Here is a 26,639-nt window from a genome sequence, read left to right as displayed (position 1 = left end):
AAAAAAAAAATTATTGATAAAAATATGTTCGTACTTTACATTTTTGGATTGTATTGCCTTTTTGTGGTACAGATAGCAGCTGATTGTAAGTATATTTTCTTTCATTAAAATAAAAAGATTTCTTCTTTTCCTAAATTCTTTTGATAATTGCTTCCTACATGTATGTACATATGTCTGATTTGTTAAGGACATACGCAACGTACTTTGAACTTGATTGTCTTTTCCCCAGAAGTTGAAGAGTTCCAATACTTAAAGGAACTATGTGCTACATTTTAATGTCTATATATGCTAGTGTACACTTCTTCTAAAACAAGTTTGGATAAACAAAACATCTAGAATACATGTTAAGTAATTTTTGTATATTTTTCTTTGAATTATACAGGATTTTTCATCAATTGTTATCTTTTCAAAACCCCTGGTAATGCATGCTGATTTTTTTGTCTACGAACATCCGATGGCACTATAATCTTAAATTAAGAATATCTTGAAAAATTATCAGTAGGTAAGGTACGTTGCGTATGTCCTTAAGTATACTATACCTTCACCTAGCATTTTTTGTCAATTGAAAATTAAGTTTATCGATTATGTTTAGTAGCATGTCAATTTCTACTGCGATTTTACTTTTAAAAATTAATTTTTTTCAGGTCTAGGTCTGTTCTTTTTTCTCTATAATTGCTTTCCTATTTGTTTCTTTGTCTAATATGGCTGATTTTGATCTCGTTTATCTGTATGCCTGTCTGTATGCAGGAAGGGTATTTCAAAAAGTAATAAAGAAATGTTCATGAATTATTAGATTAAGGAGCTACCCTACAATTGGAAGTAGAGATTATAGTCAGAGACTTCAGTTTTTGCATCGTCAAATTTCTCTTTTTATGTAATAAAATTCCTCAATCGCCTGCATTTAGTGCTTATGTCTCCCAACAGATTCGATTCTCAAGAGCATGTTCTGAGTACGATTTTTAGCTCAACTGAGCTGAAAGCTCAAGTGAGCTTTTCTGATCACCCGTTGTCCGTCGTCCGTCCGTCTAGCTGTCTGTCCGTCTGTGAACTTTTCACATTTTCAACTTCTTCTCAAGAACCACTGGGCCAAATTTAACCAAACTTGGTAGAAAGTCTCCTTGAATAAAGGGGAGTTTAAATTATTAAAATAAAGGGCCAAGTCCCCTTGCAAGGGGAGATAATCACGAAAAGACAAAAATAGGGTGGGGTCATTAAAAAATCTTCTTTTCAAGAACCAATGGGCCAAAAAAGCTGAAACTTATGTGGAAGCATCCTCAAGTAGTGTAGATGCTAAATTATTCAAATCATAACCCCCGAGGTAAGGGCAGGGCCACAATAGAGAATCCAAGTTTTGCATTGAAATATGTAAGAAAAATCTTTGAAAAATCTTCTTCTCAAAAACAACTGGGCCAGAAAACTGAAACTTATGTGGAAGCATCCTGGTTTAGTGTACATTCTAAATTGTTCAAATTATGACCCCCGGGGGTAGGGCGGAGCCACAATAGGGAATCCAAGTTTTACATTGAAATATATAGGAAAATCTTTTAAAATCTTCTTCTCAAGAATCACTGGGCCAGAAAAGCTGAAACTTATGTGGAAGCATCCTGGTGTAGTGAAGATGCTAAATTTTTCAAATCATGACCCCTGGTGGTAGGGCAGGGCCACAATAGGGAATCCAAGTTTTACATTGAAATATATAGGAAAAATCTTTAAAAATCTTCTTCTCAAGAACCACTGGACCAGAAAAGGTGATGTGAAAGCATCCTGGGATAGTATAGATTCTAAATTGTTCAAATCGTGACCCCCGGGGGTAGGGCGGGGCCACAATAGGTATTACAAGGGGGGAAATCTGAGAAAAGAACAGCATGGTCAAAGTTACTCAGGTGAGCGAAGTGGCCCATGGGCCTCTTGTTTAAACATAGGCAACCTACTGACAAATAACCTGGTGTTACAAGGTTTTCCATTTTCTCTTTAAAAGTCGATATTTTGTAAAATCCATGTCGTTATAATGATCTTTTTTACGAATACATTCTACTGTTGGGTCGTATTTTGACTGACATGTTTTCCATCAATTGATAGGCTATTTTTTTCCATTTTGAGTATGAGTTACTCCGTTTACCTGATCAATACAGAGGCTTACGGCATGTGGAAAAAAAATGGTCGACATGCAGGGGACGTTTACTCCTCTTAAGCACCTGATCCCAATTTTGGTGCTTCCAAAAGTCTGGGTTTTTTTTCTGTTCAGGATTCGTGTTCTTCGCTGAATTTATTAAATTGATCACTGTTCGTTATTTTCACCTTTTACAATTGTCATGCATCAGATAAACATAGTCCACTTACATTTCAATTTTACTGTCTCATCATTTCGTTGCAAATAACTCTTAAAGTAATGAATGGCTGTTAATGACATTAAAGAAAAATGTACAACCTTTAGTGCTTTGAATATTTTTTGGATATGAACATCAGTTTTATGCGAATGACGATTTTTCCATCACTTAGAATGCAGGATGAAAGGTCACCTGAAATAAAACATAGGTTAGATGAAGAAAGTACTCCAAGTTAATGACGATACAAGTATGATCTTTCTGAGTCCTCCTAATTCACAGACAGCTTTAACATATTACCATACACTTTGTATAATCAGTACAAATTTAATTATTTCCCTCTCAATTCTGATCATTGAATATTTCTTTCGCATTTTTTTTTAAGATTTAAAATTCTTTACTGCTTAATTTTATTTCAATTTTTTTTTTTTTTTTTTTTTTTTTTGATAAACTGTTTTGTTTTGTTGTTCGTGAGATTATCAGTGAAAAGAGGGAAACTTCTTTTAAATGGAGTATCTTGTGGAAAGTTAAAATGCCGTTAAAGTAAAAGTTTTCATTCATGTCTCAAAGGTTTTTGTAATCGCAATATTTCCAAACAATTCAGATGAATTTAATTACAAAAAAGCTTTGCAATTAAAACTGTGAGAGTATACGTACACTATAATATATACAGGATAAAGGGCAATTGAGAGGAAATTTTTTCTGCTATGCATGTATATGCTGTTTATAACACGTATATATGTCCCAGAGCACATTATTTTCTTTAAAATTAAACTTTGGCTAATTACATGTACTTATTTAACTTTCCTTCCAAATAATATTTGTGAATAGAACTGATGAATTGCTAACATATCGTGATAAAATGAAAACAATAAATAATCGCTGTATTGTTTTACTTTGTAAAAGTCATATAAACCAAACCAGTACTGCAATAAAAGAAGCAATCAGATAGATCAAAATCTCTTCATATTTCCTTATTCACCATACCTAGTACGTCATCCATTTGTCAGGTGTGCGGCTGGGAAGTCTTCATAGATCAATCTATAAATAAGGACAATAAAATTATATTTTAATTAACTATTTTATTTCTACTATTCTTTCTAAGAGTAAAATACAATCAATGAATTATTTCTGCATTATTGCTTATTATTTTTAGCTCTTTTCAACATTTTTGGAATGATGAAATACCAAAATAGATATCCATGGGTTAGAAAACTTTTAACATCATGTTATATTGAAGTCAAGAACAAGTAAAAATATAGCAAATTATTATTGATGTAAGAAAAATATTTTGAATTCCAACATCTAATTGTGAAGTGATATTAACATTGAAAATATTCCTTGCGTCAATTACACGACAATCTTTAGGTATTCAGCAAGAATGTAGTAGAGCATTTATTTATTTAATCTATAGTATTGAAACATATTTCGGAAACATGAATTTATTCAATATTGCTCGGTGACCTTGGTCTTTCGAAGATGACTTTAAGTCGGTATTATGACGCACCTTTTCGTACGTCATAAAAACAACATTCTAAAGTTGGATTTTATTTAATTCCAGATTTCGAAAGTTTAAGTCAAACATCAGGCTAAAATTGTGTGCATAAAAGTATATGAGGAGAGCCAGCCCCCTTCCCCCTCGACCCCCCTCCTCCTATTTTTTAAATCAGAATACATACATTACTCTGCTGTAGACATGGCCGTAGGAACCGGGAGAGGGGCACGAGGGGGGCGTGCCCCCCTCCAATAATTTTTTTGCCGATGTATAGATTACTGTAAAAACATATCTACTATATGCTTGTGGCATATCAATAAGAACGTCTGATGATTTTTTTTTTATCCCCTCAACTGAAAATGTATGGCTGTGCCCCCCCCCCCCCCCCCCAAACTTGGAAAGGCTTAAATTACGCCTTTTGAAAAGGCTAATTGAGAAAAAGCAAATTGAAAGTGGGGGAGGGGGGGGTTAAACCAACAAAAAAAGGTAAGCGCCAATTTTCAACCATACTATGCCTATCTTTGCCAAAAAAATGGGGGGGGGGGCGTTAAGCCCCCCTAGCCCCCCCCCCCCCCCCCCCGCGGTTCCGACGCCTGTGTTATATACATGTCAAAGCCGTAACTACCATTGAGGTAGTGAGGTTTGTTTGTTTGTTGTTTAACGTCCCTCTCGAGAATTTTTCACTCTTATGGAGATGCCATCAATTGCCGGTGGAGGGCTGCAAATTTTGACCTATACTCGACACTGAGGGCCATTGAGCAGTGAGGGATCTTTTTCGTGCCAGCACCTACTGCTACTGCTTTTTTTCTTCGTTTTTGTCCTTTTTAACTTTCATTTTCTGAATATGTATATCATATACTTGTACCTCTGACCTGAATTTATATGCTGTAAATATTTTTCATTGCCCTCATGTACCATATGAGTGAATAAATGAACTTAAACTTGGATCTCGGTTTATACGGACCGGCCTCCGCGTCCCGCAGTGGAATCGAACCCGCGACCTAAGGATTTACTACTTACATCGCGACTCTAGAACAAACGCTCTAACCACTGCGCCACGCGGGCGACTGCGAAGTGAGGTAAATGCCTCCCCCGCCCCAAGAACCCCCATTAAGACACTACCCTGGACCCGCTTGGGACCCGGCTGGGCCTCAGATCCCCTGCGTCACTAAAAAGAGTCTATTTATGGCGTTGCATGTATGAATAAAACACCTTTATAGGAATGGAAAACTAAAATTTTATGAATGTATATTTTATTTGTGATTTCTTTCCCCACCAGCTCCAGACCCAGTATGTTCAGATGGCCTTCAATCGTACACACCAGGACAGGTATTTACAGACAGAGCAGGACAAAAATGTAAATGTGGATACGACTTCAAAATAACCTGCGAAGAACTAAACAAAGGTAGGTGGGGAAAATCAACAGCGATCATTATTTGCTGGTTCATTTTGCAATTGTCTGCGTATTTCCTGGTATATTTGTAAACACAACGCATTTGCATCTTAATTTGACCAAACCAAACCAAAAAAATCAGACTAATTAATATTAGTAAATTTTACAGATAAAATGAATAAAGAATTGAAAATATGATCACCTATATATATATCACCTATATAGAAAGTCATTTTGAAATTGATAACTGTTTTGGATTGGATCAATGATAATTATTTTGGCTATCTGTTTTGGATTGGGTCAATGATAATCATGAAAGTATTTCGAAGTATTTGAAAAAAATAATGACTCAGTCTATTTACAATCAGTCAAATGTCAGGTCTTCATAAATCTTAATCTTGACAAACGTATATAAAATTAGATATTCAGCCATCAATATTTGAAGCTGTTTTCGGAGTTTGATTTGATTTACGACCGAATACATTTGAAACTTAACAGGATTTGCTGCAAAATATCGAGCACCTGTGGGGGTTACTGACCACGGATAATAAATCATCATTTTTAAAAGCACAATTTGAGAAATCAGATTCCTTTTTAGAAGTTACACCTAATAAAATAATTACGAAACTACATGTACAAGTAAATTTTGATTTTATTTGAAATATTTTCTCATATATTACAGTTTGAACTTTGCACTCAAGAAGGAAGCTTCTTTGAATTTTTAAACTTCGATTTAAACAAGAACATGTATATGCACTTGTATAAAAAGAGCAAGTTTTAGTTTGAATTATTTATCTTCGATAGACTTGCAATTTATACTTTCTAAATATCGTCACATTTGTCCTTAACCTGACATGATAAAATACATACTAATGTTATTTTGTCGTCTTTGTGAATTTTGATATTACTTAAAGTATTCAATATTTTTATTTTTTCCAAATACATTTCTGTTTTCATGATTTTTATAAAAATACTAGATTTTGACCCGTGCGTGCACGGGTTGACATTGTTATGAATGCATCCATGTGCATATCGGACATTTACAAAATAGATACATCGACACATTCATATTGTAAGGTATTTTTGAAATAAACAATGAATGTTAATATAATTCTGTTTGTTTTTTTTTTGTGTTTGTTTTGTTTTTGTTTTTGTTTTTGTTTTTTTAAATTGTTGCGTAACGGCGTAGAGCAGAATGGGTTTGACCACCAGTTAGCTATAAATCAAGTCTTGAGTTCGAATCACGCCAGAGCTTACATAAATTTCACCTTTCCAAACAAATTTAGTAAAAGTAATTATGGATCGATGTTCATTGAAAATATGACAACAGCAAAGAGTTGAGCACACTGCTGATACATATCAAGCAAAGTAATGAAAATGAAGAATTGTGCTAAGCTGGTATTTTTACACAATCAGTTATTAAAGTAAAGGTGTAAAAAACAATTTTAACACTGCAGGTCTCAACTTTTTCAAAATATGACCTCAACAATAAAAGAGTTAAGCACAGCTAATACATATACTTTATATATACACAGGTAATGGACACTTATATAATCTGTAAAAGACTGTCTGTTTTGATAAAAATTAATGTAATATCCTTGAATTAGTACATCGAAAAAGTAATAAAAATAGAAGCTTAATTGAGAAAAAATAAAAACAAATTGGTAATCTTCAAGTACCAATGATGTTTAAAATACATAAAACAAAAGACAGTTTTCTTCCAATTTATCGGTATTAAAGGCCAAAAATTCGAGTCTATAATTTTTATATAGTAGTTATTGTAATTTTTGGCGGAAAAAGAATGCCTACTTCACTAAGATGTGATTCTAACTGGAGTTGTAACACCCCCCTTTAGTTCCCCTCAAAAAAAGCATTAAAGAAAGGAGGGATAAAATAAATCGGGTAGTTACATTAATGTTGCTCCTACGATCATGAGCTTTTTGCCTCCGTTGAGATGGCCAGAGATATAAATAACATATAATAAATGTGTCTCCGAGATGGCCACAATATCACATTTGTATGGATATAAACTCAGAAACGATTACGATAATACAAACATATAGACGTCAGAAGCAAATTGAAAGTGGGTGGCTATTTGAAAGTGGGGGGGGGGGGCTAAACCAACGAAAAAAGGTAAGCCCCAGTTTTCAATGCCTATATTATGCCTATCTTTGCAAAAAAAAGTGGGGGGAGGGGGGCTAAGCCCCCCTAGCCCCCCCCCCCCCCCGGTTCCAACGCCTATAACAAATACGTGTAAATTTTCATTGGAAATTTGCTATATATTCTGTTCATATACATTAATGATTTCTTATTAGAGAAATTATACAATAACAAATATATATCTATCTAGTATATACTTTTGTCTTCTCTGATTTGAAAACACTCTCGACCAACGGCTCATACATTCGTGTATAAGAGAGAAACGAACGACAACTCTGCAAGGGAGATTGGTTTGAACACCGTGATTTAGCGTGAATGTAATGCGCACGCGCAAGATTGTAAAATCCAAAAAATCCAGATGATTTCCGGAATTTTTTGAGGAATTTTCGTTGATTATTAATTAGCGAAGCTTAATTGAGAAAAAATAAAAACAAATTGGTAATCTTCAAGTACCATTGATGTTTAAAATATATCAAATAAAAGACGGTACTCTTCCGATTTATCGGTATTAAAGGCCAAAAATTCGAGTCTATTATTTTAATATAGTAGTATAGATACCATTTTTAAAACAACAGAGAAACCCAGTTCTAGTCAAACATATAGAATTATCCAGTTCATTGATATTTACAAATTAACCTTGATATGGCCATGTTCTGAGCAAATATTTTACAAAACTATTATCTACATATATTTCGTACGTACAGCTTTCTATTCACTTAATTTCCAGGATGCGTGTACTTAGGGAAGCAATACAGGAATGGAATGATATTTCCGGCTGAAGATGGTTGCAATACCTGTCGGTGTAAATTAACAGGGCAGATACTGTGCTCAAGAAAAGAGTGTTATCAAAGAACAAGTAAGACTCCTAATCCTATATTGCATATACATTGTGGATGTCTGAGTCATTACAATCATAAACATCCATAGTTATTTAAAAAATGGATAGAAAATAAAATTACCTTTCAATTTCCAATTCATTTATATATTTTCCTATAATCAAACATTACACTGTTATATTATTATTATATTATAATTGAAGCTTGCATCCTGTCATATTTTTAATCTTATGAGGAAAAAGGGTTATCCATTTCTACTACAATTCTGAAAATATATTCATATTTTCAAGATTATTGTACAACTTATAAAAAAAGCAATTAATAGTACATTTGTTTTAATTATTTTCTTTTTTAGTGTGATTAAAAAAAAAAAGAAAAAAAGAAACAAACAAACAAACAAAAACAAATTAGTACATGTGCATGTATCATGATGTCACTTATTGCTGCAAACCTAGGAAAATCGCATTCCTCTTATCTTTTTTATCTTTCAGCATGTCAGCATTTAGGGGTCCTGTACAGAGCGGGGAAGACGTTTAAGAAGGGGGATAGCTGTAATTCGTGCACCTGTTTGGTGTCGGGAAAAGTCCAGTGCACAGACAACAAGTGCTTCCCAGGTAGGTATTATTTTCATTTTATTTTTGATTTAATTTTAGAGAGTACTAGTATATACTCGGTTTCAGAAGAGAACACATGTATCATTGTGTACTTGTACATTAGACAAATCATTTGCAAAAAAAAAAAAAAAAAGAAAAAAAAAAAAAAGAAAAAAAAAAAGAAAAAAAAAATCTTTGAGTATACGAATGTGAAAAGAGAATGAAAATCTTATCAACACCAAAATTATAATATCTTTTGCATCAGGAATAAATTGAATATTTGAGAGATATAACGTTAATTCCATTATAAAAACGTTAATTGTCTAGATTGTCGATACGGAGGCAAAACTTACAAAGCTGGTGCTATATTTCAAAAGGGGGATAACTGCAACAGATGTACCTGCATGGTGACTGGTTCAGTTCTATGTACAACAGATTCCTGTGCACCAAGTAAGGAAGACTTTAGTCCAGTCTGATTAAAATCAAACCTTCACTAGCGTCACGTGACAATCAAAATAAAAAAGAGCTAGTGAAGGTTTGATTTTAATCAGACAGACTTTAGCCCCTCCATTTATTTACATCCCGTTTATTAAGAAAAATTATTGCCTTCAGGTTTCTTTTTCTAGTGAGTTTTCAATATAGTGGTATCATTTTTTTTCTAGAATTTCCACAATATTATTTAATGTGTATTGAATGAGTTACATACATGCATACAAAATAATATAGTTTTATTTGTCTGCTTCCTTTTCTGAATTACAATTATGATGGAAAATTAAGGACATACGCAACGTAGTTTGAATTTTATTGTATTTTCCCTGGAGTTGAAGAGTTCCAGTACTTAAAGAAACTGTGTACTACATTTTAATGTCTATATATGCTGGTGTACACTTCTTCTAAAACAAGTTTTGATAAACAAAACTTCTAGAATATACGTTTAGTAATTTTTGTAAATTTTTTTCTTTAAATTATACAAGAATTTTCATCAATTGATATCTTTTCAAAACCCCTGGTAATGCATGCTGATTTTTATTTACAAACATCTGATGGCACTATAATCTTAAATTAAGAATGTCTTGAAAAATTATCAGTAGGTAAGGTACGCTGCGTACATGTATGTCCTTAAACTTCCACGCATTTTTAAAGTCATCAAAAATATCATCTGACTATGCCGGACTATATATTAACTAAATTATATACAGTTTCCTTGTCCTGGCATTTTCAAAGACCATTCTCAGATAAAACGTAATTTGACTTAAACTTTTTTTTTTCTGCAGAATGCGTTCACAAGGGCAAGCAGTACGAAGCTGGGTCTAGTTTTCGCAAAGGCGATGGTTGTAATGACTGCAGGTGTCTCGATGGAGGAGTCGTGCAATGTACAAACAGAAAATGTTACCCAGGTATATTGTCAAATAAGTTGGTCTTGCGCAGATTAATGTTAAGTTTGACCAATTGAAAGCAAGCTCCCGAATGTTGACTATGTTCTTCCAGCCATTAAAATGTGCGTTGGAGATGCTTTTAAGGTGATGTGTGGGGTGCACGTGGGTGGGTGGTACATTTATCTTAATAAGATTGCAAGTATGACTTTGATGATCATGAGGAATGAGAGCACTCGTTTTTTAAAGCATATGAAATTTTAGTCTCATGATAAAGTTTGAGAGGAATGAAGGCAGATAATATGTAGAGAAAAAAAAAATATATGTGGTTATTCAAGCATTTTGTTGCTATGAATATACCATTTATTCAAGAACATTTACATTCAGACCCCCCACCCCCACCCCCCATAAAAGATATCCGACTCTTGAGTAAAACGTGGTGTGAAAATTGCATTATCATTGTTATTTTACAATTTACAGACTGTGTTTATCACGGAGAAGGTTTCATGAGAGGGGAAATGTTTGACAAGGGTGACCACTGCAATATGTGTAAATGTATGGCTGATGGAACTGTGCAGTGCTCAACCAAATCATGTTTTAAAGGTGCGCGCTCTCTCTCTCTCTCTCAAATATGAACATGCTCATGTCTGAATTATATATCATTAAGATATGCTAGATGTTGCTATTTTATTGGTTTGAAAAAAATAATCAGCTATCGTGAAGAAATCGGTGATATTATTATCATAATCACAGTGAATTATGCAAAATATTACGTTTTAACAGATTGTCATCATAATGGGGTTGTTTACAAGGCTGGTCAAAGCTTCAAGGTAGACAAATGTAACACATGTTGGTGTATGGTCACTGGAAAACTTAGCTGTACAAAGTTGCCATGTTATCCAGGTTTGATATGGCCTACTGAGAGTACTTAAGAGATAAAACACTTGATGCTCTAGCTATTAGTCGAAAAGATATCGTAACATACCGTTAAGACTGACTTTGTTAAATCTATTCGACTTATATGATCCAAGACCTGAATCAGTTAAGAAGTTTCTTTTTTTTTTTTTTTTTTTTTTTTTTTTTTAATTAAAACAATATGAACCTGAACACAACAAGTTAATTAAGTTAATTTAAACACCACAACTTTCCCATTATACTTGTAACACGACGTGTATCTTCATGCAGAAATGATATCACCATTGAAATACATATATATAAGTGTATTGCCTTGATTTTAAAATGAAGTTTGTGTTTTGATTCACAGACTGTACATATTTGGGAAAATCCCACAAATCCGGTGATATTTTTCCCAAGGGAGACGACTGCAATACATGTACCTGTACCGTAACCGGTGACGTCACGTGTGGGAAAAAGTCCTGTCAACCTGTGTATGTTGCACCTCAGTATTTACCGACAATTAAAGGTAGGTTTGAACGACCTTAATTATGTTCCCCAAACGAAGTTTGGGAACATATTGTTTTTACTCGGTTTCTTATTAAGGTCTTCCGTCTCCAACGGAAGACCTTATTGTTTTCGTTCGGTTTCTTTTTCCCTATTCTTATTATTAAGGTCTTCCGTCTCCAACGGAAGACCTTATTGTTTTCGTTCGGTTTCTTTTTCCCTATTATTATTATTATTATTAGGGTCTTCCGTCTTCAGCGGAAGACCCTTCTATTATTCTTATGTTTCTTTTTCACTTTTATTATTATTAGGGTCTTCCGTCTCCAACGGAAGACCCTTCTATTATTCTATTGTTTCTTTTTCACTTTTATTATTAGGGTCTTCCGTCTCCAACGGAAGACCCTTCTATTATTCTATTGTTTCTTTTTCACTTTTATTATTATTATTATTATTCTTTTTTTTTCTTTACAATTTTTGTGCAGAAGATTTCACGGAGTTGGCTCGATCGATTTACTTGAAAATTTCAGGGAAGATGTATCTTTGTCTGAACCTTATACGTTTTTCTCATTTTTTTGAAATTCACTTCCGGTCGGAAGTTATCGCCCTTTAATCAAAATTCAGAGGACCTCCTTGTCTGCAATGGAACTCAAAAACGATTAAAGCTAGAGTGCTGAAATTTTCAGCGATGATAGAGGACATGTTGCCATTGATCACCTGGGTTTTCAAATCTTCCGGAAGTGCCTAGTATGGAAGCTCGGTAGGGGTCAAAATTTAGGACACGAATCATGAGTGAATTTTAGAGACATTTCTTACGATAACTTTTTCACTATGAGTATTTTGTTAAAACATATTGAACAGAAATTGTGTAGAATTACAGGATCTTTAATATGATATCAAAAAAAAAGGGCTGACTCATCAAAGTAGGGGCTGAGAAGGGCCAAAAGTCTTTAATCAATAACTCTTGAACGATCAATATTTTGTAATGCATTACTGAAGCAAAAATGTTTATCTCAACAATTTACAACTATATATTATGATATTCACATCATTTGTTACATAATCAGGGGCCATAAGGGGCCAGAATGCTAAATCTTTGACGCTTTATATCTCAAAAGTGGGAAATATTTTGATAAGCAATATTGAACAAAAGATGTCCAAAATAATGTTCTAAACAAGATGCAACCTTTCATTTTTTGCTAAACGGCCCCATTAAGGAGTTGAAGGGCCGGCCCCTAAATACTTCTTTTGTAAATATCTCAGAAACGAAAAAGAATTTCTGACTAGTTGTTGAACAAAAAGTGTTCAAGATCATGAGAGCTTTAAAGTGATATGAAGAAAAAGGGGCTGGACCCTTAAAATAGGGGCCGAGAGGGGCCGAAGTCTTTGAACAATAGCTCTTTAACGATCAATATTTTGTAACGCATTACTGAAGCAAAAATGTTTATCTCAACAATTTACAACTATATATTATTATATTCACATCATTTGTTACATAATCAGGGGCCATAAGGGGCCAGAATGCTAAATCTTTGACGTTTTATATCTCAAAAGTGGGAAATATTTTGATAAGCAATGTTGAACAAAACATGTCCAAAATAATGTTCTAAACAAGATGCAACCTTTCATTTTTTGCTAAACGTCCCCATTAAGGAGTTGAAGGGCCGGCCCCTAAATACTTCTTTTGCAAATATCTGGGAAACGAAAAAGAATTTCTGAGTAGTTGTTGAACAAAAAGTGTTCAAAATTATGAAAGCTTTAAAGTGATATGAAGAAAAAAGGGCTGGACCCTCACAATAGGGGCTGAGAGGGGCCGAAAGTCTTTGAACAATAGCTCTTTAACGGTCAATATTTTGTAATGCATTACTGAAGCAAAAAAGTTTATCTCAACAATTTACAACTATATATTATGATATTCACATCATTTGTTACATAATCAGGGGCCATAAGGGGCCAGAATGCTAAATCTTTGACGCTTTATATCTCAAAAGTGGGAAATATTTTGATAAGCAATATTGAACAAAAGATGTCCAAAATAATGTTCTAAACAAGATGCAACCTTTCATTTTTTGCTAAACGTCCCCATTAAGGAGATGAAGGGCCGGCCCCTAAATACTACTTTTGCGAATATCTCAGAAACGAAAAAGAATTTCTGACTAGTTGTTGAACAAAAAGTGTTCAAAATCATGAGAGCTTTAAGGTGATATCAAGGAAAAGGGTCTGACCCCTTAAATAAGGGCCGATTGGGGCCGAAAGTATACAATCAATAACTCTTTAATGATCAATATTTTGTAATATATTACTGAAGCGAAATAGTTCTTCTTCTCACACTTTATCTAAATAACATGATGTTGATATCATATGTTACGCAATAAGGGGTCTTTAGGGGGCCAGATTGCATAATCTTTGGCGCAATATGTCTCGAAAAGGAAGAATATTTTGATAAACAGTTTTGAACAAAAGACGTTCAAAATAATATTCTGAACAATATGCACTCTTTGAATTCTTGCTAGACGTCCCCATTTAGGACTTGAAGGGCCGGCCCTTAATATTTCTTTTGCATATATCCCGAAAACAAAACAGAATTTCTGAATAGTTGTTGAACAAAAAGTGTTCAAAATCATGAGAGCTTTAAGATGATATCAAGAAAAAGGGGCTGACCTCTCACATTAGGGGCCAAGAAGGGCCGAAAGTCTTTAAGCTATAACCCTTTAATGATCAATATTTTGTTAAACATTATTTAAACAAAATTGTTCGTCTTAACAATTTATTTATATCATTATATTTGAACGAAAATCTCAGTCAAATTCATATCTCATCTTATCAAAAATCGGACGGAAGACCCACTCGTTGCTCGCAACGAGATCTCATCTAGTTATTATTATTATTCTTTTTTTTTCTTTACAATTTTTGTGCAGAAGATTTCTCGGAGTTGGCTGGATCGATTTACTTGAAAATTTCAGGGAAGATGTATCTTTGTCTGAACCTTATACGTTTTTCTCATTTTTTTGAAATTCACTTCCGGTCGGAAGTTATCGCCCTTTAATTAAAATTCAGAGGACCTCCTTGTCTGCAATGGAACTCAAAAACGATTAAAGCTAGAGTGCTGAAATTTTCAGCGATGAGAGAGGACACGTTGCCATTGATCACCTGGGTTTTCAAATTTTCCGGAAGTGCCTAGTATGGAAGCTCGGTAGGGGTCGAAATTTAGGACACGAATCATGAGTGAATTTTAGAGACATTTCTTACGATAACTTTTTAACTATGAGTATTTTCTTAAAACATATTGAACAGAAATTGTGTAGAATTACGAGATCTTTTATATGAAATCAAAGAAAAAGGGCTGACTCATCACATTAGGGGCTGAGAAGGGCCGAAAGTCTTTCATCAATAACTCTTTAACGATCAATATTTGTAATTGCATTACTGAAGCAAAAATGTTTATCTCAACAATTTACAACTATATATTATGATATTCACATCATATGTTACATAATTAGGGGCCATAAGGGGCCAGAATGCTAAATCTTTGACGCTTTATATCTCAAAAGTGACAAATATTTTGATAAGCAATATTGAACAAAAGATGTTCAAAATAATGTTCTAAACAATATGCAACCTTTCATATTCTGCTAAACGTCCCCATTTAGGAGTTGAAGGGCCGGCCCCTAAATACTTCCTTTGCAAATATCTCAGAAACGAAGAAAAATTTCTGAGTAGTTGTTGAACAAAAAGTGTTCAAAATCATGAGAGCGTTAAAGTGATATGAAGAAAAAGGGGCTGACCCTCAAAATAGGGGCTGAGAGGGGCCGAAAGTCTTTGAACAATAACTCTTTAACGATCAATATTTTGTAATGCATTACTGAAGCAAAAATGTTCATCTCAACAATTTACAACTATATATTATGATATTCACATCATATGTTACATAATTAGGGGCCATAAGGGGCCAGAATGCTAAATCTTTGACGCTTTATATCTCAAAAGTGGGAAATATTTTGATAAGCAACATTGAACAAAAGTTATTCAAAATAATGTTCTAAACAATATGCAACCTTTTGATTTTTGCTGAACGTCCCCATTAAGGAGTTGAAGGGCCGGCCCCTAAATATATCCTTCAGATATATCTCGGAAACGAAAAAGAATTTTTGAATAATTCTTGAACAAAAAGTGTTCAAAATCATGAGAACTTTAAGGTGATATCAAGGAAAAGGGTCTGACCCATTAGATAAGGAGCTGAGAGGGTCCGAAAGTATACAATCAATAACTCTTTAATGATCAATATTTTGTAATATATAACTGAAGCGAAATAGTACATCTTCACACACTTTATCTAAATAACATGATGTTGATATCATATATTACGCAGTAAGGGGTCTTTAGGGGACCAGATTGCATAATCTATGGCGCAATATATCTCGAAAAGGAAGAATATTTTGATAAACAGTATTGAACAAAAGACGATCAAAATAATATTCTGAACAATATGCACTCTTTCAATTTTTGCTAGACGTCCCCATTTAGGACTTGAAGGGCCGGCCTTTAATATTTCTTTAGCATATATCCCGAAAACAAAAAAGAATTTCTGAACAGTTGTTGAACAAAAAGTGTTCAAAATCATGAGAGCTTTAAAATGATATCAGGAAAAAGGGGCTGACCTCTCACATTAGGGGCCAAGAAGGGGCGAAAGTCTTTAATCTATATTCCTTTATTGATCAATATTTTGTAAATCATTATTAAAGCAAAATTGTTCGTCTTAACAATTTATTTATGTCATTGTATTTGAACGAAAATCTCAATCAAATTCTTATCTCATCTTATCAAAAATCTGACGGAAGACCCACTCGTTGCTCGCAACGAGATCTCATCTAGTTCTTCTTTTTTTTCTCCTTACCGATTTTGTGCAGAAGATTTCTCGGAGATGAAATGATCGATTTACTTCAAATTTTCAGAGTTTATGTCTTATCATCTGAAGTTTGTACCGGCATTTCAAAATTTGAAAAATCACTTCCGGTCGGAAGTTATCGCCCTTTTATTAAAATTCAGAGGACCTCCTTGTCTGCGATGGAACTCAAAAACGGCTTAAGCTAGAGCGCTGAAATTTTCAGTGATGATAGAGGACATGTTGCCACATTGCACCTGGGTTTAGATATTTTCCGGAAGTGCCTAGTATGGAAGCTCGGTAGGGGTCGAAATTTAGGACACGAATCATGAGTGAATTTTTGAGACTTTTTGTATCATATCTTTTAAAGTATAATTATTTTGTTTAAACATATTGAACAATATTTGTGCAGAATGGCAAGATCTGTAACATGATATCAAGAATAAAGGGCTGACTCATCACATTAGGGGCTGATAGGGGCCGAAAGTCTTTAATCGATAACTCTTAAACAAGCAATATTTTTGTATACATTACTGAAGCAAAATTATTTATCTTAATAAACTACAACTATATTTTATGATTTTTACGTCATATGTTACATAAATAAGGGCCACAAGGGGCCAGAATGCTTAATCTTTGACGCTTTATATCTCGAAAAGGGGAAACATTTTGAAAAGCAATATTGAACAAAAGTTGTTTAGAATGATGATCTGAACAATGTGCATCCTTTGAATTTTTCCTAAACAGCCCCTATAAGGACTTAAAGGGACGGCCCCTAAATATTTCAAGTCTACGTATCTCGAAAACGAAACGAAACTTCTGAATAGTTGTTGAACAAAAAGTCTTCAGAATTATAAGACCTTTCAAGAGATATCAAGAAAAAGGGGCTGACCCCTGAAATTAGGGGCTCAGAGGGGCCAAAAGTCTTTCATCTATAACTCCTTAACGTTAAATATTTTGATATTAATTATTGAAGTAAAAATGTTCATCTTCATAATCTACAACTATATATCTTAAAATTTTCTTCAAATATTACGTCATTAGGGGCCATAAGGGGCCAGAATGCTTAATCTTTGACCCTTTATATCTCGAAAAGGGGAAACATTTTGAAAAGCAATATTGAACAAAAGTTGTTAAGAATGATGATCTGAACAATGTGCATCCTTTGAATTTTTCCTAAACAGCCCCTATAAGGACTTAAAGGGACGGCCCCTAAATATTTCAAGTCTGCATATCTCGAAAACTGAATAGTTGTTGAACAAAAAGTCTTCAGAATTACAAGACTTTTCATGTGATATCAAGACCCCTCGAATTAGGGGCTCAAAGGGGCTAAAAGTCTTTCATCTATAACCCTTTTACAGTAATGTTCATCATCACGATCTGCTACTATAAATATGTTAAAATCTTCATCAAATATTGCGTTTTTTGGTGCCATAATGATCAAAATTTTGTTAAACAAAACTGAAGCAAATTGTGCGTTTTCACTATTTATATATTTATGAACAAAAATCTGAGTCAAATTCGTATCTCATCTTATCAAAAATCGGACGGAAGACCCACTCGTTGCTCGCAACGAGATCGCATCTAGTTATTATTATTTTTCTTCCAACCGATTTTGTGCACGCGATTTCTCAGAAACGGCTGGGCCGATTTACACCAAACTTTCAGATGTAAAAGATATTCAATTGATCTTGATACGTTTTTTTGTTTTTTGATGACGTCACTTCCGGTCGTGAGATATTGACGATTTTCTGATTTTCAGAGGGTCGGCTTGTCCTGGAAACTCCTCCTAAACGACTAAAACTATTGAGTTAAGATTTTCAGTGAAGATAGAGGAAAGATTGTAGATGTGCAATTGGGCATCTATATCTTTCCAGCTGAAATGGCGCTGAAGCTCGCCTGGGCTCGAAAAATAGGCTCACAAACATCTCGCAAAATTTGACACGTTTTCTTTTATATCTTTTTACCTGTAAATATTTTGTTAAAACATGTAGTACAAAAGATGTGTAAAATGATAAGACCTTTCATTTGATATCAAGAAAAAAGGGCTGATCCCTTAAATTAGGGGCTCAGAGGGGCCAAAAGTCTTTCATGTATAACTCTTGAACGATCAATATTTTGTAATAAATTACTGAAGCAAAAATGTTCATCTTAACGATTTGCAACTATATGTTTTAAAATTTTGATCATATGTTACGTAATAAGGGGCCAAATGGACCAGAATGCTAAATCTTTGACGCTTTATATCTCAAAAAGGGGGAATATTTTGAAAAGCAATATTGAACAAAAGATGTTCAGAATAATGTTCTAAACGATATGCAACCTTTCAATTTTTGCAAAACGGCACCATTAAGGACTTGAAGGGCTGGCCCCTAAATATTTGAATTCAGCATATCTCGAAAACGAAAATAGATTTCTGAATAGTTGTTGAACAAAAAGTCTTCAAAATCACAAGATCTTTCATTTGATATCAAGAAAAAAGGGCTGATCCCTTAAATTAGGGGCTCAGAGGGGCCAAAAGTCTTTCATGTATAACTCTTGAACGATCAATATTTTGTAATAAATTACTGAAGCAAAAATGGTCATCTCAACGATTTGCAACTATATGTTTTAAAATTGTGATCATATGTTACGTAATAAGGAGCTACAAGGGGCCAGAATGCTAAATCTTTGACGCTTTATATCTCAAAAAGGGGGAATATTTTGATAAGCAATACTGAACAAAAGATGGTCAGAATAATGTTCTAAACAATATGCACCCTTTCAGTTTTTGTGAAACGGCCCAATTAAGGACTTGGAGGGGTGGCCCCTAAATATTTTCAATCAGCATATCTCCACAAAGAAAAGAAATCTCTGAATAGTTGTTGAACAAAAAGTCTTCAAAATCACAAGACCTTTCATTTGATATCAAGAGAAAGGGGTGACCCCTAAAATTAGGGGCTCTGAGGGGCCAGAAGCCTGTCATCTATAGCTCTTTGATAATGTTACATAAATCAAAAGAATGAAATCTTATTAGGGAAGTCTATATATTATTACTTTTTAGTTTTAACAAAGATCATAGTCAAAATAATATCTCATCTTATCGAAAAATCGGACGGAAGACCTACTCGTTGCTCGCAACGAGATCTCATCTAGTTATTATTATTATTTTTCTTCCAACCGATTTTGTGCACGCGATTTCTCAGAAACGGCTTGGCCGATTTACATCAAACTTTCAGACGTGAAAGATAATCAACTGATCTTGATAGGTTTTTTTGGTTTTTGATGACGTCACTTCCGGTCGTGAGATATGGACGATTTTCTGATTTTCAGAGGGTCAGCTTGTCCTGGGGTGTTCTCCTAAACGAATAGAGATATAGGGATAAGATTTTCAGTGAAGATAGAGGAAAGATTGTAGATGTGCCATTTTGCATCTATATGTTTCCAGCTCAAAAGGCACTGAAGCTCACCTGGGCTCGAAAAATAGGCTCACAAGCATCTCGCAAAATTTGACATGTTTTCTTTTATATCTTCTTACCTGTAAATATTTTGTTAAAACATATATTACAAAAGATGCACAAAATGACAAGACGTTTCATTTGATATCAAGAAAAAGGGGCTGATCACTCAAATTAGGGGCTCAGAGGGGCCAAAACTCTTTCATATATAACTTTTGAACGATCAAAATTTTATTATAAATTACTGAAGCAAAAATGTTCATCTTAACAATTTGCAACTATATGTTTTAAAATTTTTATCATTTATTACGTAATAAGGGGCCAGAAGGGGCCAGAATGCTAAATCTTTGACGCTTTCTATCTCGAAAAGAGAGAATATTTTGATAAGCAATACTGAACAAAAGATGGTCAGATTATTAATTTAAACTATATGCAACCTTTCAATTTTTGCAAAACTGCCCCATTAAGGACTTGAAGGGCTGGCCCCTAAATATTTCAATTCAGCATATCTCGAAAACGAAAATAAATTTCTGAATAGTTGTTGAACAAAAAATCTTCAAAATGACAAGACCTTTCATTTGATATCAAGAAAAAAGGGCTGGTCCCTCAAATTAGGGGCTCAGAGGGGCCAAAACTCTTTCAAGTATAACTCTTGAACGATCAATATTTTGTTATTAATTACTGAAGCAAAAATGTTTATCTTAACGATTTGCAACTATATGGTTTAAAATTTCGATCATATCTTACGTAATAAGGGACCAAAAGGGGCCAGAATGCTAAATCTTCGATGCTTTATATCTCAAAAAGGGGGAATATTTTGATAAGCAATAGTGAGCAAAAGATGTTAAGAATAATGTTCTAAACAAAATGCAACCTTTCAAATTTTGCAAAACTGCCCCATTAAGGACTTGAAGGGCTGGCCCCTAAATATTTCAATTCAGCATATCTCGAAAACGAAAATAGATTTTTGAATAGTTGTTGAACAAAAAATCTTCAAAATCACAAGACCTTTCATTTGATATCAAGAAAAAAGGGCTGATCCCTTAAATTAGTGGCTCAGGGGGGCCAAAAGCCTTTTATGTATAACTTTTGAACGATCAATATTTTGTTATAAATTACTGAAGCAAAAATGTTCATCTTATCGATTTGCAACTATATGGTTTAAAATTTTGATCATATGTTACGTAATAAGGGGCCAAAAGGGGCCAGAATACTAAATCTTTAATGCTTTATATCTCAAAAAGGGGGAATATTTTGAAAAGCAATATTGAACAAAAGATGTTCAGAATAATGTTCTAAACAATATGCAACCTTTCAATTTTTGCAAAACGGCCCCATTAAGGACTTGGAGGGCTGGCCCCTAAATATTTCAATTCACCATATCTCGAAAACGAAAATAGATTTCTGAATAGTTGTTGAACAAAAAGTCTTCAAAATCAAAAGACCTTTCATTTGGTATCAAGAAAAAGGGGCTGACCCCTCAAATTAGGGGCTCAGGGGGGCCAAAACTCTTTCATCTTTAACTCTTAAACGATCAATAATTTGTAATACATTCCTGAAGCAAAGATGCTTATCCTAACAATTTACAACAATATATGATACGATACTGATCATACGTTACGTAATAAGGGGTCACAAGGGGCCAGAATGTTAAATCTTTGACGCTTTATATCTCGTAAAGGGGGAATATTTTGATAAGCAATACTGAACAAAAGATAGTCAGAATAATGTTCTAAACAATATGTACCCTTTGAATTTTTATCAAATGTCCCCATTAAGGACATTGAGGGATGGCCCCTAAATATTTCCATTCAGCATATCTCCACAACGAAAGGAAATCTCTGAATAATTGTTGAACAAAACGTTTTCAAAATCACAAGACCTTTCAGTTGATATCAAGAAAAAGAGGCTGACCCCTCAAACTAGGGGCTCAGAGGGGCCAAAAACATGTCATCTATAGCTCTTTGATAATGTTATAGAAATCAAAAGAATGAAATCTAATTAGGGAAGTCTATATCTTATTATCTTTAAACAAAATCATAGTCAAAATCATATCTCATCGAAAAATGGGACGGAAGACCTACTCGTTGCTCGCAACGAGATCTCATCTAGTTATTATTATTATTATTATTATTATTATTCTTTTTTATTCTTATTTCTTCTCCGGTACTTTTTTGTCCGCGAGTGTTCTCGGAAACTGCACATCCAATTGAGTTAAAACCTTTTTAGGGTTACTAGGCATGTTATGTAGATTTGCGGAACGAAGATCGTTTTGCGCGCACGTGCACGCACGTGCGTGCGCGTGCAATGCGTAAAATGACCAATATACATAATATAGCTATAACTTTTATATTTTTTGATGAAATGCTTTGATACTCAGAATACAAGGATATATTAAAAGTGTAGACAAGATGACATGGTCAACATGCACATGCATGCACGTGCGCGCACGCGCAAATCGCAAAATGACCAATTTACTTGATATAGACGTAACTTTTATATTTTTTGATGAAATGATTTGATACTCAAAATATTTATATATATTAAAAGTGTAGACAAGATGACATGGTCAACATGCACATGCATGCATATGCATGCACGTGCGCGCGCATGCAATGTGTTAAATGACCAATATATTTAATATAGTCGTAATTTTTATATTTTTTGATGAAAAGCTTTGATATTAAGAATATACAGATATATTACAAGTGTAGACAAGATGATGTGGACATCATGCACATGCATGCACATGCGCGCGCGTGCAATGTGTTAAATGATTAATATACTTAATATAGCTGTAACTTTTATATTTTTTGAGGAAAAGCTTTGATACTATGAATAAACAGACATATTATAAGTGTACACAAGATGGCATGGTCATTATGAACATGCATGCAGGTGCGCGTGCGCGCAATGCTAAGATGTCCAGTATACTTGATATAGCCGGAACTTATATTTTTGATGAAATGTTTTGATACTGAGAATATAAAGATACATTAATAGTATAAACGGGATGACATGGTCATACTGCACATGCATGCACGTGCACGCGCGTGAAATGGAAAAAACGATCAATATACTTCATTGCCTTATTTAATGAAGCTTACAGGAAATAAGACACCAAAAGGGAGTTGGGGAGCGTTTGGGGAACATCTGTAACGGTCCCCGTTACAATTATAACTAGTTTGTAAAGGAACAATTCAGAGCTTTAACCATAAATTGATCAACGGAAGAAAAAAAGTAATACAGGAATGTAATAAATATCATTAAAATGTGGACTCCAAAAATATGTTACAAACAGGATGCACGTAAACATATCGATTTCAAAATTTATACACTTGGCTGCAATTTGAAAACTACAACTTAAAAGTGTTTATGTACATAATTTAAAAAAATTATATATTTTGTGAAATGAATTAGAATACATTGTACTTTTTCTATTTCAGCTGTTTCAGTAAAATGTTTATATAACAACATGCATTACAATATTGGAGAGCAATCGACATCACTAGACGGTTGTAATTTATGTACCTGTCAATCAAATGGCGAAATGAGTTGTACTGTCAATAAATGTAACAACGGTATGTTGTCCAATAAATGAAACAATGCATGTTTTAAATGAGTTGTACTGTCAAAAAATGTAACGAGTAATTTGTACAAACAGTAAATGAAAAAAAGTTACTAAGTAAAGTTATCTACGATCATTAGAGCAGGTTTATGAAGAGTTGTTAAACAAGACTCAAAAATCTAAACTATAAGTAAAATTGCCCAAATTTCAGGATGCTTATGGCTAAAAAAATGCACCAAAAGTAAATAGTTATACAATGCAATTATCTTAATTTCAAAATAATTCTGAACTCAGCTTTTTCATTTATTTTCTTTGGTTTAATTTCAGATGACAAGTAATGCGAGCGTGATGTCTGGTAGAAGAGAATTCCAATACCATCCTCATTTCACATTTGTTTATAATTTATTTTCATCTAGTTCATTTTTTGAATGCACATACTACTTAAACGTTTAACTATCAAATAAAAATATAAAATGTGTGTGGATGTAATGCATTTTTATTCAAAACATTCATCATATTGGGAGCACATTCTTAGATTTAGCTTCTACAAACAATTCTCTGTGTACATCTGATCTCATAAAATCAGCATTAAAAATTTTGAGAAGAAATGTCACCAACAATGGCAACGAAAGTGTCAAAACTACATAAATGTTATAGGGAATAGCAGGGGTGGATCCAACAGGAGAAAACCAGAGGCCACGCCGAGATCCATCCCTAATGTGGTGAGATGTCCAGGCAATGAAACACATTACAGAGAGAAGTTTGATCCACCCCTTGTTTAAAATGTATCCAGTAATGAATATAATGAGAGATATCAAAAGGGTCAAGGTCGTTGAGTGGAGGAAAGGTCGTGACTTCAGTGACAATGCTGCCTGAAATACAAAATATATCTGAAAATATTTACACTACACAAATTTTTACACATGCCAAATTTGTGTGTGTTGTTTTATATCTAGTCCAGATAAACAATATTTTCAATCAATTACTTACAATAAATGTAAAATTATTGAACTTTATTATCTATGTTTTAGTTACAATGCATAGATTATGAAAGTACAGTTATTTATCTGTACTTATTCAACACTTTGAGGAGAATTAAAGTTTGTGGTCATGCAGATTAAAAAAAAATTGAATACTGACAAATACTGTATCTTCATTTTTGAATATTAAGTAACATTTGATTCCAAGCAGGTTAGGATACACACTACATTTATTTCATTTTATTGTTAGATATTTCTTTAATAGAATATCACATTAAAGTCTTGGTCTTGGCCCTGGTATAGATCTGCAGCCATAGGGGCAGCTATTGGCTCATTGACAAGTCAGAAGAGTGGTAGCCCAAGATCCAAGGGAGTGTCACAGAAAGTCTAAAACACTTGTATCATGCACTATTAGGTTTATAATACATGGTGTATAAAACTGTATATATATTATTTACCTGGAGAGACAATGACCTGGCTGCGATGAAGTGGTCAGCATCTATAGCCATGGCAAGGAGTCCACACAACAGACATTCCACAAATTCCTTGTAGTTTTTCGCCTGAACAATGATTGCCCATGAGAAAAAGGCCACGCCCCAATGTGTGAAACTGTCAATCAGTGCTCTTGGAAGGTTACCATGAGTACTTTTTACAGTTGAAGGAAGAAAGTCACCCAAAAGACAAGTGAAGAGTAGGGCTAACTCGTACAAGATAACATGGCCTAACATTCAGTCTGTTACCAAGTCTGAAATTTTATATGAACATACAAAAAATGATAATAATAGATGTTAGTCATTTTTTTCTTTCTTCTTGATGGAAAATAATAAAAAAAAATGTACTGTAACACAGTACCTGCATGGGATGGAAATCCTGCATTTCTCATTGCCTTTCTTTAATATACTGCTGGTACATGTATACAGTGTATGTGTACTTAAGTTCATTTAGTAAGTCCCAATGACATGAATAACTCAGTATAAGAGAATTTGTATAAGAGTTCTGAAGGTAGCAGTCTACCATTACCATACTAGCTGTTATAAATTATCAGATATCTTATGGATTCATAAGTTCTCTCTATATAAATTATTGAGTTCCCCCGAGTCCCAATCATGGTCTTATTGGATAAAAACCTATTTGCCTAAATGCTTCAATGAATAAAAGAACCCTTCATCTTTCTAAACATTACATTTGAAGAAAAAAATTTGTTTGATATTAGAAAAAAAGTTTTATAAGTCTTTGATTTAAACAGAGGCACCTAAAATTGCAAATAAAGCCTGCCTAGAACTCTCTCTCACTCTCCCCCCCCCCCCACCCCTTTTATATTTATAGAGATGGTAACCTTTTTTCTATCAAAGGCTTTAATTGCAACTAATTGATAAAATTCCAGGTGTCTATGGGAAAAATCACCGGTAACGGGATGTTTCGCACCTATGCATGGTTCGCCCCACGATGTTTCGCGCCAATTCTGTTTCGCGCTGAGATGGTTCGCCCCACGATGTTTATATAAATGTGCTACTGAGTTTAGTTCATTTAACAAAATTTTAGATTTTAAATATATGTAAATATAGATCATGTAGATATTTTTGGAACATTTTTTTTTTTAAATTTAAGAAGATTATATTTGAAGCAGAGACCTAAATTATTTATCATGTTTATGTAGATGTGTTTGAAGTGTACATACATAGCATAATTATGAATTATTGTAACACTGTGCTAATTACGTATATATACAAAAGATAATTATAATACCGCCATCTAATTAAGTAATTATTGCTGGCTTGGACAACCCACACATCAATTTAAATTCTAACCTTTTGATCTCCAACTTATCAGTTACATAGAATCACTGTTGAATTGTTGATCTTTTATTTGATAAATAATTTAAAACGGATCAAAATGTGATGAAACATTTAAAATAAAACATGCGATGTTTCGCGTCGAAATCGGCGCGAATCATCCTGGCGCGAACCATCTCAGTGCGAAACGGAATGGGCGCGAAACATCCCGGATTCAAATCCCCCCCCCCCCCTTTTCATAGAAAGAGGATGACGGTCCTGAAATAATCATTTTATATCCACATTATATTTAATCCCTTTTCTGCTTTTTGTATTACTTATGTGCAATTAATGTAAGATCAATACTCACAAGACAAAACCATTTGGACACGTATAAATCAACAGCTGTGACAGGTGGAGTGGATTTG

At 33.8% G+C, this 26,639-nt stretch overlaps 2 protein-coding genes across 4 annotated transcripts; one reads left to right on the top strand and one right to left on the bottom strand.

Moving 5' to 3' along the window:
• On the top strand, positions 1 to 23,943 carry LOC133174464 (kielin/chordin-like protein). Of its 2 annotated transcripts, XM_061309583.1 has the most exons (11): positions 1 to 85; positions 5,099 to 5,224; positions 8,100 to 8,228; positions 8,700 to 8,822; positions 9,129 to 9,251; positions 10,076 to 10,198; positions 10,655 to 10,777; positions 10,958 to 11,077; positions 11,439 to 11,597; positions 23,338 to 23,472; positions 23,787 to 23,943. In XM_061309583.1, the coding sequence occupies exons 1-11, from the start codon at positions 25 to 27 to the stop codon at positions 23,795 to 23,797; spliced, it is 1,233 nt and encodes a 410-aa protein (XP_061165567.1). In that variant the 5' UTR covers positions 1 to 24; the 3' UTR covers positions 23,798 to 23,943. The 2 variants fall into 2 exon arrangements, with proteins under 2 accessions (XP_061165567.1, XP_061165568.1); XM_061309584.1 differs by lacking the exon at positions 8,100 to 8,228.
• On the bottom strand, positions 23,938 to 26,639 carry LOC133174465 (transmembrane protein 267-like). 2 transcript variants are annotated; one of them, XM_061309586.1, is made up of 3 exons: positions 26,582 to 26,639; positions 24,898 to 25,184; positions 23,938 to 24,331 (listed from the first exon to the last, which is right to left on the bottom strand). In XM_061309586.1, the coding sequence occupies exons 2-3, from the start codon at positions 25,165 to 25,167 to the stop codon at positions 23,972 to 23,974; spliced, it is 630 nt and encodes a 209-aa protein (XP_061165570.1). In that variant the 5' UTR covers positions 25,168 to 25,184; positions 26,582 to 26,639; the 3' UTR covers positions 23,938 to 23,971. The 2 variants fall into 2 exon arrangements, with proteins under 2 accessions (XP_061165570.1, XP_061165569.1); XM_061309585.1 differs by lacking the exon at positions 26,582 to 26,639 and adding an exon at positions 25,292 to 25,634.

Source organism: Saccostrea echinata, unplaced genomic scaffold, assembly GCF_033153115.1.
Source record: "Saccostrea echinata isolate AGI-Se365-2 ecotype Australia unplaced genomic scaffold, CSIRO_AGI_Sech_v1 ptg000058l, whole genome shotgun sequence".
In the NCBI taxonomy this organism is placed as follows: domain Eukaryota; kingdom Metazoa; phylum Mollusca; class Bivalvia; order Ostreida; family Ostreidae; genus Saccostrea; species Saccostrea echinata.
The sequence above is the reverse complement of the archived record's forward strand: the minus strand, read 5'-3'. Positions and strand labels throughout refer to the sequence as shown.

What these genes read in the sequence shown, in the direction of transcription:
- LOC133174464 (XM_061309583.1), top strand. Translation starts at nt 25, where the DNA reads ATGTTCGTACTTTACATTTTTGGATTGTATTGCCTTTTTGTGGTACAG. An exon ending in CTGCGAAGAACTAAACAAAG is followed by an intron (nt 5,225 to 8,099) that starts GTAGGTGGGGAA and finishes CTTAATTTCCAG; the next exon opens with GATGCGTGTACTTAGGGAAG. An exon ending in AAAGTTGCCATGTTATCCAG is followed by an intron (nt 11,078 to 11,438) that starts GTTTGATATGGC and finishes TTTGATTCACAG; the next exon opens with ACTGTACATATTTGGGAAAA.
- LOC133174465 (XM_061309586.1), bottom strand. Translation starts at nt 25,167, where the DNA reads ATGTTAGGCCATGTTATCTTGTACGAGTTAGCCCTACTCTTCACTTGT. An exon ending in CCAGGTCATTGTCTCTCCAG is followed by an intron (nt 24,332 to 24,897) that starts GTAAATAATATA and finishes TTTGTATTTCAG; the next exon opens with GCAGCATTGTCACTGAAGTC.